This window comes from Macrosteles quadrilineatus, unplaced genomic scaffold, assembly GCF_028750875.1.
Source record: "Macrosteles quadrilineatus isolate MER2022 unplaced genomic scaffold, UCM_ALF_1.0 Scaffold_3__2_contigs__length_128488019, whole genome shotgun sequence".
NCBI classification, from domain to species: domain Eukaryota; kingdom Metazoa; phylum Arthropoda; class Insecta; order Hemiptera; family Cicadellidae; genus Macrosteles; species Macrosteles quadrilineatus.
Window position 1 is genome coordinate 22,890,820 of NW_026542596.1, and position 17,854 is coordinate 22,908,673.

Below are 17,854 nucleotides of genomic sequence, written 5' to 3' on the forward strand. Positions count from 1 at the left end.
AAAACGATTGGGAATTCAAAATAAGATAGAATATTAGGGCTTCAATTCTAAAGTTTATATCTCATATTACAAAGAGGATCAGACTCAATTGAAAAGACAGGACTAAATGAGACTCAGTTTTGTTTGACAATAACAGAGTAACATTTTATTAACACATAATTTTCATAGAAAATCATAATGTCATAATGTGGCAGTTATTTAATAACAGAGAATTAATAGTTTCATTGCCTCTACTTCTATGTCAAAAACTTGTTTAAATTTTTACTTGGAACATTAATAGAATGTATGTAGGAATACTGCATTCCTATTTCTTTGGAATAGTTTTACATTTAAACACACCTTAGATAAAAGAATAATTTACTATACAGAAAATAAATATATATAATACAGCAAAATGATAAGATCCTAATACAGTTTCATCAATATTAGCCCTGCTGGTTGTGGTTGACACGAATGTCTGTAAACTTTTCCTACACATGTTCAATTATTATTCTTCTACTTTGTAGCCTGCTCTAAGTAGGCGATAAGATCAGCTCGCTCTTGTGGCTTCTTGATTCCAGCAAACACCATCTTGGTCCCGGGGATGTACTTCTTGGGGTTCTCCAAGTAAATGAATAATGTGTCCTTATTCCAGGTGATACCTGCACCGAACATCAAATTTATTGGTAACAAAGACAACAAACTCTTAAAAATACCCCCGCCGCAGCAAACCTGCAGACTAAGCGAATTTCCATTTGCTTGATTGGATTTACACAAAAATGTCTCCTTAAAAATATCACATTTATTCCCTATTTAAATAACATTAATTTAACAAGTACTTAGGTTTGCTGCAACAGGGAGGGTAAAATGTGTTTTTTTTTTTTTGTAAAATGTTAATAGTTTAGAATGAAATGAATGCATTTTCCAAATTTGATCAAAATATGTTCATAAACAAGCAAACTACAACAGTTTACTTATTCTCCATAAGAATAACATGGGAATAATAAATTTACAGTTTTTTGGAATTTTCTCCGTAACCATTCGGCGCATAATAACGCTTCAATATACTAAATTATTTGTTTTTTTAAGCTCTACAAAATGGTTAGGAAAGAAAATGTTAAATTTTAAGTTTTAGGGTTAAAAATGGGAAAAACCAATTTTTACCCTATAAAACCCCCCATAAACACCTGTTCCCATAGTCCGATCATGCTGGTTCGCAAACTCGTTCGAATAAACGTGGGTTTACATGTTTGTACCTAATTTCATCAAAATCGGGTGAGTTTTGCTCGAGTTATCGCGCTAACGGACACATATATAAATATATATATATATATGAATTTGAACGGATGGTGTTTTTGGCCTCTAGGGACCTCAAAACGAAAAAGTAAATCGGTCCTGGGTCCAGGTCTTACCATGAGTACTACGGTAATAGCTTATTCCCTATATGGGAAATTCGCTAAAACATTTTGTATTGCTGTAAAAGTGTTCAATTACTCAAATGTATTAATTTAATTTTTTAAATAGAATCTGAAGAATTATTTACCACTTCAAAATATTTTTTTAAATACCAAAGTGATTGTTATTTAAATATCTAGTATACTGTGGGATTAGCAATTTGCTTGGTAATTTTTAATTGTTTTATGAGTTAGAACGTCTAGGCTCCAAGGACTCTTAAAACTCTAACAGCACTGTATAGGCATGAGTCATCACAGTTAAAGATCTTCAAGAAGAACTGGTAATATTGGGTTGAATCAAATTTAAAATAAAAACATTAATATGCAATGAATTTTTAATTTCATGAGGCCTTTAAACAGCATCATCAGACACATCACAAAACTCTTGGTATTCATAAAATATTTGTGATGTTGTTATTTTTAACAGTTTAAGATATTTTATGGTAATTCTAAGATGATTATATGAGTAGCGGAGAATGATCAGACCTTTGCTGATGTTGGCGTCCGTGTAGGAGAACCCAGCGGCTTGACCTGTCTTTCTGCCGATGAGGCCATTCAGGTTAGGTCCAACCTTGTGCTTTCCTCCCTTCTCGACTGTGTGACATTGTGCACACTTTTGCACAAACACCTACACACCAGGACATCAAAACTAGCAGTAACAAACCAATATCATTCACAATGTCCCTTCACTAAAAATAACAATAAATAGAATGTACAAAAGTTGTATACTGTACACAAGCAATATTGTGTATTTTCATTTACTGTAGCCTAGATGCTTAGAGGCATAACAATAATTATTGTACAATAGTGAATTGTGCCAATGTTAAAAAGAATGATAACAATAATAGGTCAATAGCTATGAGAAACAGTCAATTGGCAGATAGGCCTAAATCATTTGATAAAAACAAATCGACTGCCATCTGCAATAAATTGATAACTTGGACCTTCACACAAGATTTCTATCATATACATGTCAATAAATAACATTACAAGGGCAAACGTCATTGTCAACCCATTTCAATAGGTTGATAAAAAAGAATAAAGGCGATGAAATAAAGATCATTAAGCAGTTAAATGCTTGTTCAATTGTGGATGGTAAAATGTTTTTTACTTTTAAATAATGCTAAGAATAATCCGTAAAATATCATCATTATTTTCTATTACACTTACTTAGGCAAGCTAATTTTCATTAGAGACCATTATTTTTTATAAAATTTTGACAAGATAAAATTTGCCATAGGCCTAACTTCTCGATGAAAAAATTTATTTTTGTTATCTCATTTAATTGAATTATAAATTGAATCTTTACTTAATTTAATAACTAGATTAGTTATTTTGAATTATTAAGTTACCTTCTTTCCCTTCTCAGCATCTCCAGCCGGTACACTCATTTTGTTTCAAGTGCGAGGAAACTTGGCTGTAAAATAATTTTACTTTAGTTTATAATCAGGGCTTGCTCACTGTACAACCATGAACATGAATCATTGTGAATCATTAATGCATGAACAGTGCAGAGCTTCATGAACTGTGATTAAAGATATGCGTTAGGAGTGGCTGGCAAATTCTGGTTTATAGTTCGACCGCTTAGAAAGCGGCCTCCTCCAGCATTGGTTTACCATTAGCGCGCAGGTCGTTTTCTATGCGGCCGAACTATAGTCAGTTAATAATCACAGTTAATGAAATAATCTGATGCTTTGATTAACGCAACTCATTTCATTCACCACTGGGTCAATCATGGTACTATAGGTGATATGGCAACGCTATCAAACCAGGGCTAGGAACAAATAAGTTTACGTTGATTTATAACAAAGCTAATCTCCATTTTAAACATGTGATTAGGGGGCCTACTAACTTAGTACAAACCAGTAAATAAAGTATTAACTTTGGTATGCAAGTAATTTTAACTAGGTAGGCCTATTAATATCTTAGTCTTCATGGGCCAAAATATTATAAGCTATGCTTAACTGTGATCTAACTTATTTTTTATACTCACGTTTATAATGCATATAGACTATTATTGAGTAAGCCTGCCTGTATTATTTATTAAGCAATGTAACTTATTTTAAACATCTTGAATGTAAACCTTTTATAGCTGTAAGTTAGCTTGATTATTGACATGATCTATTGCATGATTGTATGATGTTTAGGCCTAATGATCGAATAAATTTATCTTTCTAATGAATTTAGTGGAACAAGTATAATAGATGGTACCTAAGCAGGATTGGCAAGGCTTTTTAAGTTATATAAGCCCTAATCTTAAATAAGGCATAAGGCCTACAGTTACAAATAAAATAGGTATGCAAATACAATAGAATGAAATATTGGTTAGATATAAGCTACTTAAATATCGATAAAATTTTCATTGATATAAAAATTGAATTTATGTTATCGGTTTTTCACAAAAAGAGTTGTCTGCCACTCTTTAACAGAGCGCTGTGACGTTTACGTTTGGTTAAGTTAAATTTCATTCAGTTTAGGCCCAGTTTAACTTATGATAATCACAAACAAGGTACTAGAGTACTGTACCATTTAAAAAATAAAACTTTCAGCCTATCTAAAATCATAAAAAAGTAAACACAAAAAGAATTAAACTGACATCTTTAAGTTATAAATTTTTCTCTTTGAAATTATAAATGGTTTTTCTCGCTTGTTATTAACTTATGAACTAAGTTAATAAACCAGGCTAAATTCAAATAAACCAAAATAACGTAACCACCGTGAAGAGTCTTCTTGAAAAGACCCTGTTGAGTTAGAGGCTTATTCTTATGGCTGAAAATATACAAACATGACTGAATAACCAGTAAGTTATTCAATAGATACCGTTAAGTCTTTAATTAGCCTACATCTTATAAAAAGTATATGGGGTAGGTCTACACTTCCATATCTGATGGCACTGGCACAAACAACCGAATGGAAATATCGATCGATTATTCGATATATCGTTTGGTTAGTTAGTTAGGTAAGGTCAATACCTAACTACTAATTAACTGCAAGATGTATGGTATGTATTTTTTGTGTTTTTGTTTTTTGGCTCACTAACCTAACTAACCAAACAATATATCGAATTAAACAATCGAATAATCAATATTACTCATTCGGTTTTTAGATCCAACAGATATGAAAGTGTACCGGTACCCAGTATAATGCAATATGATAAGTTATTTATATCAAACTAATACTTCATCAGATAATATGTCGTAGTTTTTCTGCGAAACTGTACCCAAAAAAGTAAGTTCTTAAAGACTAAGTTAACCTTGAAATCCCTCTTAAAACAAGATAGGCCTGTTATTCTTAGTTTGCTCGTTGATTATGCAACTAAGTTACAATACAAGGTATTAGCCTGAGATCGCAATATCCAATAAATTAATAATTAATTAATTATTTATTATATTTTGGAGGTAAAATAGGGCAAAAATGTGTCAAGGTTAAACATGTGAACTTGTGACCCCAATTTCATCATTTGACCTTGGCAAATAATTAACTTTGCGTATAACTATTTTGCAGGTTTATCATAACGAAACAACAAAATATAAGACCATGAACTAATGTTAAACTTTACACCAAATTTGTTTAGTCTTTCTAAAAAAATCAATAGGGTTAAATTGCATGTAGGCCCACCTACCTACCTCAAGACATAGAAAATTACGTGGAAATGGATTGGATTGCGTAATAAAAATTCTATTAACTAAAATGTTAATGTTAACTCCTTTTATAGAATTATTATAAAGTGATTTTAACATAATCGATGGTAATGGGAGGCAACTTACCTTGTCAAAAAGATTGACCTTAGCGATTACGACCGAACCGCAAGCGAGCACAGCAGAAAGCTCAAAAGACCTCTTCCGGAACAAAAAACTATGATTTGCACGCGCAGACCAAATTACAGGCAAATCTGACGCAACTTTCAGTTTAGACAACTTAACAGAAAACAGTTGATTGTGGTGTATCGTCACCATATGAAATCCCCATAACCTCATCTTCTTTGCTGAGTTTAATATTCTAAAATCCAATGTATGTTTGTATGTTTGTATATTTGTATGTTTGTTATTTGTATGTTTGTCCTTTATGGACTCCAAAACCGCTCGACAGATTGTAATGAAACCTTTAAAATTACAAATAATGTCCAAAAACACAACGATGTGTGATTTTTGTCACATTTCCTTCTAATGTTGATAGACATTGAAAAGAAAACCTCAGAACTTCCCAATTCATACTACGGACTCAGCTTTGACAGTTTCAAGCTGTATTTGTAATTATGCACGATTACTAGAAAAATACCGGTATGGATCATACATAAACAAATGACGTTTATGCCCCCAAAATAAACATTATTTAACATTGCTTAAATGGAACTGCAAAAACATATGTTCAATGCTATTAGTATAGGATTCGGGCCAACAACGTCATTTGTTTATGTTTATGATCCAAACCAGTATTTTTCTAGGATTCGTGTAATTATGTATTACGAGCCATAAAATATACACTACTAGCTGGCCCGACAGACGTCGTCCTGTCCTAATGTGGTTTTATGTCAAAAGCTCATTCATTTTCAAAGATGAGCTCGTTCGCATGGCTCAATCACGTCCTGGTAGAAGTTCGATCGCTACGCTCACTCACCTTTAGGTTGGAGCTCGTTTGCTGCGCTCACTTGCCTTCAGCTTAGCTCGTTCGCTACGCTAACTCGCCTCCAGGTTGAAGTTCGTTCGCTACGCTCACTCACCTTTTAGTTGCAAATTAGTTGTTGTAGACCGTCAGCTGTGCTGCGGTTACCATAGGTTCTGGCGCACACCGCTTGGAGCATCACGGTAGTTACGGCGTACGCGCTACGTAAACTACAGCGGTGTCCACCGGAACCTATGGTAACCATGGCAACCGCAGCACGGCTGACAGTTCTTTTTGTCTATGGTTGAACCAGCTAATAAGATTCTTTGATTCCCTTTAAATATGAGTACTCATAAGGTTAACATGGGAAACTCCAGAGCCACTCCACTGGGGCGGAGCCCTTTTGACGGATCTGCACCAAACTTCACACAAACCATCCTTGAATAATGCTTAATAATGCCTGAAAGTTTCATTACAATCTGTCAAGCGGTTTTGGAGTCCATAAAGGACAAACAAACAAACAAACATACATTGGATTATATATATATAGAGTTGATTGTATTGTCAATTTGGTTGAATACATTTTATTTTGTTGGTATCCTGAAGCACGTGAAGCACAACAAAAACAATCTAAATGTCAATCAGCTGTTCCTGTCGGCTGTCGTCTTTCTAGTTCACTTTCCCTTCCCTACCAAACCAATTCGCCATCAGGAGGAGAGGAGCGATTAGGCGACTGACTGACCTTAGTGTTAGTACTCTTACCATGGCAGGAATTTTGAAATTGTGCAGTGTCCTGGGGAAGAATTCTGCTTTTGCTAGCGTGGTAAATATCTAAGCTATATATTCTAAGAAAAAATAATAATTATAGGTAGAAATTTGGTTTCTTGTTTTATAACTGTCCTTGTTATTTTATTTCACCGATTATGTAATGTCGGTTATTAAGGCACCTGGTCAGCTTAAGCTTTTCTGTTCCTTGAATTTCACAAGGTTATATAAGTTTTTTCTATAAATATTTAGATTGGTTTCAAGTATTTGTTTAGTGTATTTAATGTTTATAATGAGTCAATAACATTATTAGTCAATCAACTGCATTCTGTTATTTTATTTAGCCTAACCCGTAGGAATTCCTCTTGTAGGCCTATTATAAGCTAAATTCATCCATGATAGGAATTTATAAAAGTCTTTTAAAGTGATTGTGAAAACCCTTAATAGACCAGTTATCACGGATATCCATCTATGATTATGGAAATTCATTATTTGAAGTTAGCCTCTGAAGAGCCAATATATCTTACGTTACGTTTCACAAGACAACCTTCTCGTTTCTTCTGAATTCAATTAGGATGTTCTTGTATTTTAAGGCTACTTTAGCCTTAATAATAAACAACGATCATTTAAATTGTATTTTAATGTTCTATTAGGAATGTTGATCTGCACAGCAATAAGTTTAGGCCTATTTACACTTTAAAATTAAAGTTACCGGTAATAGCCTAAGTCACATTTATTGATTGATTGGCAATTATTTAGTGTGTCTGCATTGGGATGTGATATAATTTTTATATGTCTAACTTAATTTACTTAGCCTACAGTTTTTTTCACGCTGAATCCAAAAATGCAATCGGTTTTTGTTGGAGAGATTCCTAAGTTAAGTGGCTATAAAACGTAGGTTAAAATTACGAATCTAAGGTTCATTTAGCGGTACTGATGGTATTATGGCGTAGTCTGGTGACGGTTGGCTGGGCCCGTATGTGGGCTGAGGACTGAGTAAGGAGAGCCTCAACAGGTTCAGTACCGGCCGTCACACTCCTCTGTATGTAGAGTCACGAGACACCCAGGAGTGAGTGTGTTAATGCGGAATACAATCAATTAGTTTTTAAACTAAATAATAGGCTCTTATAGGCATGTGGGGAAGGTAGGTCGGTTTTTATGTGGATTCGTGACTGTATTTAGTGTTTTTAGTGAAGTTATTTTAGATTAGGAAAGTAGGTAAAGTTTAGGTTATATGAACCGACTCATTAATTTATGTGCTACCTCCAGACTGTTTTTGTACAATTGAAATTAGTTGGTGAAATGCAATGAAATAAACAATATCAAAATTGCTTGCAGTGCTATTTAAGTTATTTTGTTTCACCCACTTAAACAGACTGCACGTAACGTAAATTAATGAGTCGGTTCATTATAACCTAAACTTTAACTTACCTAATCTAACCTATCTTTAAAGAACTTAATACAGTCATGAACCCACATAAAGTCTAACCTATCTTCCTCACATGTCTTTTCTGTTATCAAATGCAATTTTGAAAATTAAGAGTGAGGTTGGGTTAAACTTAGGTTAGGTTCCTGGATTAGATTAGATTAGATTAGCTGAGCTTAATGTAATATAAAAGGGTTTCAATGATTACTACTTTACTGCAGTATTAGGGCTAAAGAAAATATTGTTAGTCTACAACCATGGAATCTCTCATTTTTAGGGTTTCCTTAATTGCACATATTATTTATTAGTTGCTTATAGTCTACATGAAATTATGCACTGTGGCACGCTTTCACTTTTATGCTCTGTGGGATTATGCAATGTCGGATTATGTACCTTGGCAACATTAACTTAATTAGTTAACAGACGTTGAGGGTTGAAATGAAGACAATCATGTTGTTATTGAAGTGGCAGTGGCATAGCCTCTATTACTTGTATTTTACGAGAATAAATTAAATTTTTTTTAATAGTTGTTTAGCCTCCGGATTAGGCCTACTGTAGGCCTATTATACTTACAAATACCTTCTCACATGTTTAAACAACACCTGCAATAGCAATCCTTTGTTGCTGATTTAGGCAACTAGTTTCGGTTCTTATTTTGAACCATCTTCAGGCCTCAAGGTGTCAAGTGATCACTTCATTCGAAGGTCGTTAACAAACAGAGTTCAATAAATAAAACATATACCTACAAAACACGAGACACGGAACGGGCACACATTACAAAAAACACGATAAACATGAAGGGACATTGACAATTGATCGTGACTGGGCTGAGGTAAAGTCTAGACCCCTGTCCCCCCACATGACGCAATGCAAATGAAGATTTTTTTTTGTTAAATGTGACAAGACTATAGTTTAGTGTACCACTACGCACCTGACGATGGAGTTATCTCCGAAACGGCCATAGTGGAATATCACCCCTGATTGCGTTGACGGTAAGAACCATATAAGTTAGGCCTATATTATTGTAATATTTTCACGCAATCTGCCATACTCAAGAATATCGTAGTTTAAGTATTCAGTTTTTGTATTTCTTTCCCTAAAAATATCAACATATTGTGAGTATAGTCCATCCATTGTGTATTTTCTTGGTATTATTTTTAACTTACTTTTTGTTTGTTTTTTTAAGGTCAGGACTAAACAATTTTTTCATTTGGTAGGCTAATTTAATCTTAAATCTTAAGATTTTTTTGATAACAATATAAGTAAAGTTAAATTAAATTTGGATGTCAGTAGGCCTACCACCGTTGAAAATACTATCCCGTATCTTGATACTGTTGAACTAAACTTAAACTTCAAAATATTTTGATTTGAAGAACTGACAATGAAACTCATAGAAGCACAGAAGTTATCGGATACCGGCAATGAAAACTTTTTTTTGATGTTTTTTTTCCCATAATGACTTTTTTCATGAAAATTAACCCACTTAGAGGTTATCTGTCTGTAGATTTGTTTAGTCTTGCATTGCAGGGTTATGTAATCAATGAACTTTGATTATGCTTCTGGGGTCAAACTTATATCATTGTAAGTGCATACCGTGTAAAGTTGTAATTTTAAGTTGTGTAATCAAACGGTACCGTACGGGTAGTTGATTTGTGAAAACACAAATTAAACTTCCACATTATTGATCAAAATTATGGTACCAATTATTTATACCAATTCATTTATAAAATTATACTCTAGTAACTGCAAAGTTTAACTTTAATTATTTCTTAATATTCAGGTTCCCAAATCCTATAATCTAAAATAAGCGCTTGTACGGACAAACTTTTATTTTTGTCCAAGGGTTTTTAATTTTTTGTTTATTATGAGGTAGTTGGCCACGAGAAATCGATTGGAATTGGTCATAAGGCTAGGGAAAATCCAGTTTCTGCCCTACAGCCCTTTAAAATACCCATGTTATCGTCAATGCCTTTTTGTAGCTTTAGTTAATAAAACAGCTGATAATGGTATCTTTTATAGCAATCTGTGTATTTAAAAGTGTATTTTAAAATGTTTTCTTTTTATCATCAAAATTTGTTCACCTTGATTAACGTGCATAACACATATTTTTAATTTAGCTAAATAGTATAGCCTACCTAATAAATTTAATGTTTAATACAATACTCCTGGTACTGTTCTGTAAAACTTGGAATTTCAGTCCTGGAAATCTGAAAAAGCCTGTGAACTTGGCTCTCTGTCCTTTCATTCTGGAATTTTATAATTTCTTTTGGAATTGTGATTTCATTTCTTTCTTACCTCACAGTGTTTTTGTGGTAAATGCTTAGGCCTTTATAAATTATTTCTTTGTCAAATTTAAGATGCAGAAGTTTATATAAAATCCATGCCTACAGTCTAGATAAATGATAGTTTTTTTTTGTTCCTCATATTCAATCCAAATCAGTTTTTGTAAGAATTTTAGACCTGTATGTTAATTGATCGCCGAGTGATCTAAGATGTTATCTGCCCAATTAGGAAATAGTATTATGGACCAAGGATTTGAATCTTGTCTAGGTAAGGTCTGGTGTGTAATTAATGAAGAGTTCCCCTGTCTGTGGTAAAACTTGGTTATAGAGGTCCTCCTTAAGCCCCCCATACAAGGGCAAACATGTTCGCGAGCATGTTCGTGACGGTGTTGGCGGCGAACATGCTCGCCCGTGTGTGGGGTCTGCGAGCCTTCATACTGGCGAGCATGTTTGGCTCGGCGCACGGCTCTTTGGACTGTCACAGCACGAGAGAAGTGAGTACTGTGCGGCAAGCAAGTTCGCGAGCATGCTCGACCATCTGTTGGAAACGCCGAACATGTTCACGAGCGTGTCCGCCAACATGTCCGCAAACATGGGGTCTTTAAATAAACTGTGGAGGGCCTGGAGGTTTTTAGGATAGGGGTGATTCTTTGTTTGTTGAACATTTGATCTAGCATTTCAGTACTTTTACCCTTTATGACGTTTTTTGATGAAAGTCTGTTTTATACAGGCTTGTTTTTTTACCCTCATTTACCATGTGAAAGTTAAATTACTTTTGCCTACCCCTCTTTCCTTCTCCCAATCAACTCTCGTAAATCTTTGCTAATAATTCAGTTAGAATTAAGGACAGGGTTTTCTCAAGGAACATGATTTCTGTTTTTTTTTTTCGTTAGTGATCTTAATAAGTTTGTGATAAGAAGTGAGTAACAGGCTCGCCAACTATTCTGATAGCTTGGTATTACATCGAATTAAAAGGCTATTACATACAGTAACCTATTTAAACTTAAATATCTATAAGTTTAATTTAATATCTATAAAATAACTTTCAAACATTATTATCACCAGCAAACTTAAGTTAATAGCCTACACTTTTTTCATTAGTTTTAATACTTAGACTGATGGAGTGTCCTTTAACATTGTGATTTCTCCTGATTTTTTCCCCTTTGAAAGCCCTGATTATTGTTAAGCTATTAAACCTGTATGGATGTGTTGCAGAGTGCAGTGGGAAGACCTGTGCTCACCACCAGGAAGATCCATTTCACTGTCGATGGCCAAAACTCTGCTAAACCTGGAGAGAATGTGAGTAACATCTAACATTACATAGTTTTATTGTTAACACATCAGTAAATTAATTGTCACAGTCACCATTACTCTCTGATTACCATGTTTTAGCCGAGAATGGTTGGTAAGTGCATGTGTTAATTTTCATGATTTCAAGTATTTCTGTATAAACAAGCTATGGGCATTTCAATATGCTACTCATACAATACAGAGCCTAGTTTGAAGTTGATTTATTTATTTATTTTTGGTTTAACAATACATTTTTGTCAAAGTCTAGATTGACTAAGTTGAAAAAAATGTTAATTAACTATTGGCTTTAGAAAGCATTTTATTACAAAGAAGAATTCCATTTCCTTGATTTGAAACAAAATAGTATCATAAACATTTTTCTATTGACTATATATACCACTGATATAGAAATTATAAATAGGCCCTACAAATGTTTTGATTTAAACATCTTCAAATTTAATATCTAGCATCTTGGCTGCTGTAACATTGACCTGTTATAAAGCATCATTAATCCATGGATAGTCTGCATTCCTATTGTGTTTAAACAAGCTTTGTCACATTAGGCATGCAAAACAGCTTTTGCTGCAGTTTCACTGTTGTCTTTCTTTATATTAGTAAAGCTTGATGTCAGTAGCACAACTCATCATTATCAGGTATTCTTTTGTATCAATTATCAATCAAAGTACTTTTACTTAATCTTGCTGAATTGCTGTTATTAAGACATGATATAGATAAGTGAGCAATTTGAAACAATAAGTCATGTACCTCAATTAATTCAAATAGTTTGTTTTTTATCAGCTTTATTATCTTGAAACGTTTGAAGTTTTAAGAAAGAAAATCTTAACAATTGAATAGTTTCAAGTCTGGTCGCCATTGACTTAACTATAGTCATATACTGAAAAAATAGATTTTTATGATAGGTTACAAACATTTCTCTGTTCAGTCTTATAGTAGTCTAGGGATTACTTGTTTCAGTTTTTAAGACCAATTCTCAAACAACATCAAATTATGGTCTGTGAAATCCAATAGACGTCTTTATAAATAAATAAACACTAACACATAAAGTTAACATTAAAAAAAAATACCCACGCCGCAGTAAACCTGCCGTCTAAGCGAATTTTCATTTGCCTGTATTGATTTTCAATTAGGCCTAACCTATTTAAACAACATTAGGTTTAACGAGTACCTAGGTTTGCTGCTCAAAGGAAACTAATAAAGTATGTTTTAAGTAAAATAATAATAGCTTAGTATAAAATCAATAAATTTGCCAAGTTTGATCAAAATATACCCTTAAACAAGCGAACTAAGACATTTTACAATATTCTCCAGAAGAATAACATGGGAATTTTAAATTTACAATTTTTCAAGTTTTCTCTGTATCAAAAACTGTACAAAAACACTTTGATATACTGAATTATTTGTTTTTTAAGCTCTTTAAGAATGTTTAGAGAGAAATTGGAAAATTTTATGTTTTGAGGGTCAAAAATGAGAAAAACCAATTTTTACCCCATAAAACTATGGTCCGATCATGCTGATTCGCGAACTCATTCAAGTTTTATCCCGCCTTACACTTTCAAACCAAATTTTATCAAAATAGGACAAAAATTAGTCAAGTTATCGTGTTCACAGACACACATACACACACATATATATACCATTTTTAATATGCCTCTGGGGACATCAAAATAAAAAAGTAAATTGGTCCCGGGACTAGGTCTTACCGCGCCATCTACGGTAATAGCTACTTCCCTATAGGGAAATTCGCTAAAAAAAATTTAAAAACCTTCCAAATAAATGCTAGGCAGACCAGCAGACCACACTTAATTACAGGATAATCTGACGCAAGCTGCATGGTGCGCACAACAAAGTAAATGTTTTAAACGTGAGCTTATTGATGAATACCTCTGTGAGATTTAATAGACTATAATTTGATGTTGGCTTTGAGAATGGGTCTTACGACAGGAAACTAGTAATCCCAAAAACTACTAGGCCTACAGTATTTTTGTAAGACTGACTGAAGTACACAACCTAACCTATAATATATTTGTACAATCAGTCTTGATTGCAAGAATGTTTACATTTAAGATGTGTTTCTCAAAGAGTTTTCAGTTTATGTGTGACCTAGAAACTAAAATGAACATTGTGGACTAAACAGTTGACATGTTTAAACTGCCCTCGAATCTCCCCTATTAATTTAAGACACTTTGTAATTAACAACGTGACAAAGAGGATTTTTTTATGCCTATTGTTTACTTTTAGTTCTGTTAATCACTTTCAAATTGATATGGATACACTTTTGCAAAAAAACTTTCTCAAACTTAATGGAAAGCAGGATTCTATTGATGTTTTTATTATACAAAATTCTATTTGGCTTACAAATTACTGCAATTTTAACAAGAAATTTGATGTCTATGTCAGGGTAGTGTATCTTTTTCAATGCTATTACAGAACAGACATAGCTAATGGCATTCAAAACACTTAACGTTTGAACTTTTCTTAATTCTTAAATTGTAAGGTTTTTTTGCATCTCACAATTGCTGTGTTATAGATCTCCCGGGACTACCCTGTGATCGACCACACGTATGATGCGGTGGTGGTTGGTGCCGGAGGTGCAGGGCTGCGTGCTGCGTTTGGTCTAGTAGCCGAGGGTTTCAAGACAGCTGTCATCACCAAGCTGTTCCCCACAAGGTCTCACACTGTCGCTGCTCAGGGAGGCATCAATGCAGCCCTGGGCAACATGGAGGAGGACAACTGGCAGTGGCACATGTTAGTAACTAGACAATACCTAGTCATTCCTTCACATCATAGGACGTCAAGGTTTAAACACATCAGACTAAACCGAGAGGGTTGCGGCATTATCAAGTAATTAGTGATTGGTGGGATTTGAACCCAGAACCTCAGGGACTGAAGCCCATTACACCAGCTTGCGACAATACTAGACGTTTGGCCGATGTAAAATTTCACATGCTTCACATGGTTAATGTTATTGAAATGCTACAATTTTTTACAGAAAGCTTATAGGCTAATAGAAAAAAATGCTAACAAGGCTTCTTTTGGTGAAGAGTTCATAATGTTTTTTTCAAATGATATAACAGCTTGTACAGGTTGGATTTTTATTTCATTTTATTACCTAAGATTATGGGTTTATGGCCTATTCTCAATCATTATAATTACTAGACATTTTCTATACGATCTTAGCTGTGATCTTGATTAAAATAATTTAACAAAGGAACCCAAAATTAAGGAATCAAGCCTTGAACCATCTATATCAAGTGGTCCAGAAATAAATTAATCGGTTGCTTCAAGTTAATTTTTGGATCATATTTTGATTCTTGAGAGTAGGATACTGCATACTCATATCACTACATCATTAGAAGTACAAAAATACAATTATTTTATTTTTCTACTGTATGGCGGCCATTTTTTGTTGCTTGAATGCCGGTTCTCAGCGATTTTAGAGCTCTGTGTACTATATCTGAGCCAAATTTTTATTATTTTTGTTAAGATTTTTAAACCCATATAGTCAAAAATTGCTTTATGTAAACAAAATATTCTTAAATATCAGTTTTTGTAACATGATTGCATCAAACTTTAAACAGGTATTTAGACCTATAAATATAATTTAATGCAGAGCTCTGAAAATAGTTGATAACGGGCATTCTAGCAACAAAAAATGATCGCCATACAGAAGAAAAATAAAATAAAAATAAAACAATTGTATTTTTTGTACTTCTGATGATATGTAGCCTAATTTCAAGGACAAAAATTTGAAACAAAATTAAAATCTTGAAACAACCACCTTTGGACTACCTACTTGAAATGGATTGTCTTAGTGTAGGTTACCCAATTTTATTTTCAAAACATACATAGTTTGTTATAGTTTTAATTTTTTATTATTGTACCATCTTTATGTTTAGTTATACCTCATACCTCATGAGTATGTGTGTTGCAGGTATGACACTATCAAGGGTTCTGATTGGCTGGGGGACCAGGACGCTATCCACTACATGACCAGGGAAGCCCCTAAAGCTGTCATCGAGCTTGAAAACTACGGTAAGTCTCTCTCGTGTAACAAAAGTGTCAAATAAATCAAATCAAAATCTGTTTTATTGTAAAATTGTACGAGGTAAGTTCGGGAAGTAAGTTTTATTTTGAAATAAAGGAATAATGAGTAGGCTACTGTTACTGTATACAGGAAAGACATTTATTTTAAAAATATCTACAACACTTGTGATTTTTGAGGCATTTGTCATAGCGCGGTAGAGGTTTGAGTATACCCTCCTCGTAGAATGTTGCCACCTGTGTAGTTATCCATGAGGTAACACGTTCTTTCAGCTCTTCACCGCAGATTAACTTCTGACAGCCAAGAAAAGACTTAAGATTGCAAAACAAATGAAAATCGCTTAGAGTGAGGTAAGTGATGTACGGAGGATGGCCAAATACATCCCAGCCAAAGCCCTGAAGAAGTGTCTTCATTACACATTTGGCGGATTTGTCCCTTTCAGAAAGGGTTTTAGGTACCCAACGTGCTCAAAGTTGACAAAAGTCAACTTTTCAGTAGCGTTCTCGTAAATTACTGTTCGTGAAACTTGTGGAAATTCACGTGTAAGAGCACTTATTGTAAACTTACAGTTTTCTTTAATCTTCTCACTGTCTGCACTAATCAGTTCATCGTTTACCACAGGTAGACGTGTACTTCGTTCCTCATGATGCACTGTATCTCGCCCTTCATTGAACTGACGAACTCATCTTCTAACCATTGAATCACTCATTACATTGTCCCCATAAACCTCACAGATTTGCCAGTGAATGTCAATTGCTTTAAAGTTTTTTGGATTAAGAAAACAAATCACCCATGGAATTTCACATTTGGTAGATTCTGAATTAATGCAGCCATTACGAACAAGCGCTACAAAGTGTACAACAACAATAGCGAGTTCAAAATGGCGTAATTTCCTTCCGGTTGACACAGAGTAACTACTGTGTATGCGCTAAACTGCGATCGCAGCGCTACCCCGGAGAGTAGGGGAAACGAAACTTACTTTCCAAACGTACCTCGTATATACATTATAAATACGAACAAATAGTCCCTCATAGGTCGCATATTTGAATAATGACAGGATTATACACAAAACATTGTTGATGTTAAATCTCAGTTCCTCCAGTGATTTCAATGCTTGTAATTACAAGCTGTAAAATTTGTAAATACATTGGCTATAAATGTTTTAGTGGAAATTATGTACATTTTTACAGGTATGCCGTTCTCACGAACAAACGATGGTAAGATCTACCAACGAGCTTTTGGAGGTCAGAGTCTTAAGTTTGGCAAGGGTGGCCAAGCCCATAGGTGCTGCTGTGTGGCAGATAGGACAGGTACGTGTCATGATTACATTGATGTATTTTTATTTATGATTTGTAAATCTCATATGTATCCCATTTATCTGGCTACATTGAGCGGGTCAAATTAATATTTGATTGGGTCTCAAGCAGCAAAATATTTTCAATTTGAAGCAACGATTTGATTCAAAAGATTTTCGATTTGAATCGATGCAACTCGATTCAAAGCAATACAGCATTTTTCTATTAATACTTGTCAATGGAGTGAAAAAACAATAGGCTAATTAAAATTTACCACATTTGTGTAACCCACATTTTTGTTGATGTGGTATGAGGCCTATTTATACATATGACATGTATGAATTTTAGGTGAAAAAAATATTTATTTTCAACCATATATTAGAAGAACCTGTATAGCTGGAAATGTCAGTGAGCTGCTTTACTTGCCTATTTCATAGTTTTTACTTGCATAATCATATTTTTAAGCATGTTACCTGTTTCATAATATTAATTTTACAAATAATGATATGTTTTGGTGTAAGCAAATAAAAACATTTTCAAGATTTATACTGAAACTTTCAGTTGGTTTACATTGATAAAATTAGAGGATAGAATCAGACCTACAAACTACAAGGTATACATTGAAGACCTACAAAAATACCAAATTTATCAGTCTAAAACATCAATCTTACTAATTTAGTATCACGTAACAATTTTTC

General features: G+C 33.8%; 2 protein-coding genes across 2 annotated transcripts in view; one reads left to right on the forward strand and one right to left on the reverse strand.

Annotated features, from left to right (window-relative positions):
- Positions 1 to 117: 117 nt before the first annotated feature.
- Positions 118 to 5,317, reverse strand: LOC128990389 (cytochrome c-2). The gene is made up of 4 exons (XM_054412738.1): positions 5,201 to 5,317; positions 2,786 to 2,850; positions 1,920 to 2,061; positions 118 to 641 (listed from the first exon to the last, which is right to left on the reverse strand). Exons 2-4 carry the CDS (start codon positions 2,822 to 2,824, stop codon positions 496 to 498), a joined length of 327 nt encoding a protein of 108 aa, XP_054268713.1. The 5' UTR covers positions 2,825 to 2,850; positions 5,201 to 5,317; the 3' UTR covers positions 118 to 495.
- A 1,405-nt stretch (positions 5,318 to 6,722) lies between these two features.
- The window catches only part of LOC128988372 (succinate dehydrogenase [ubiquinone] flavoprotein subunit, mitochondrial-like), a 28,352-nt gene continuing 17,220 nt past the window's right edge, over positions 6,723 to 17,854 (forward strand). Inside the window, exons 1-5 of the mRNA XM_054409614.1 lie at positions 6,723 to 6,858; positions 11,724 to 11,807; positions 14,347 to 14,564; positions 15,751 to 15,851; positions 17,052 to 17,171. Coding sequence (XP_054265589.1) covers positions 6,799 to 6,858; positions 11,724 to 11,807; positions 14,347 to 14,564; positions 15,751 to 15,851; positions 17,052 to 17,171 — 583 coding nt within the window. The 5' untranslated portion in view covers positions 6,723 to 6,798. The remainder of the gene's footprint in view (positions 6,859 to 11,723; positions 11,808 to 14,346; positions 14,565 to 15,750; positions 15,852 to 17,051; positions 17,172 to 17,854) is intronic.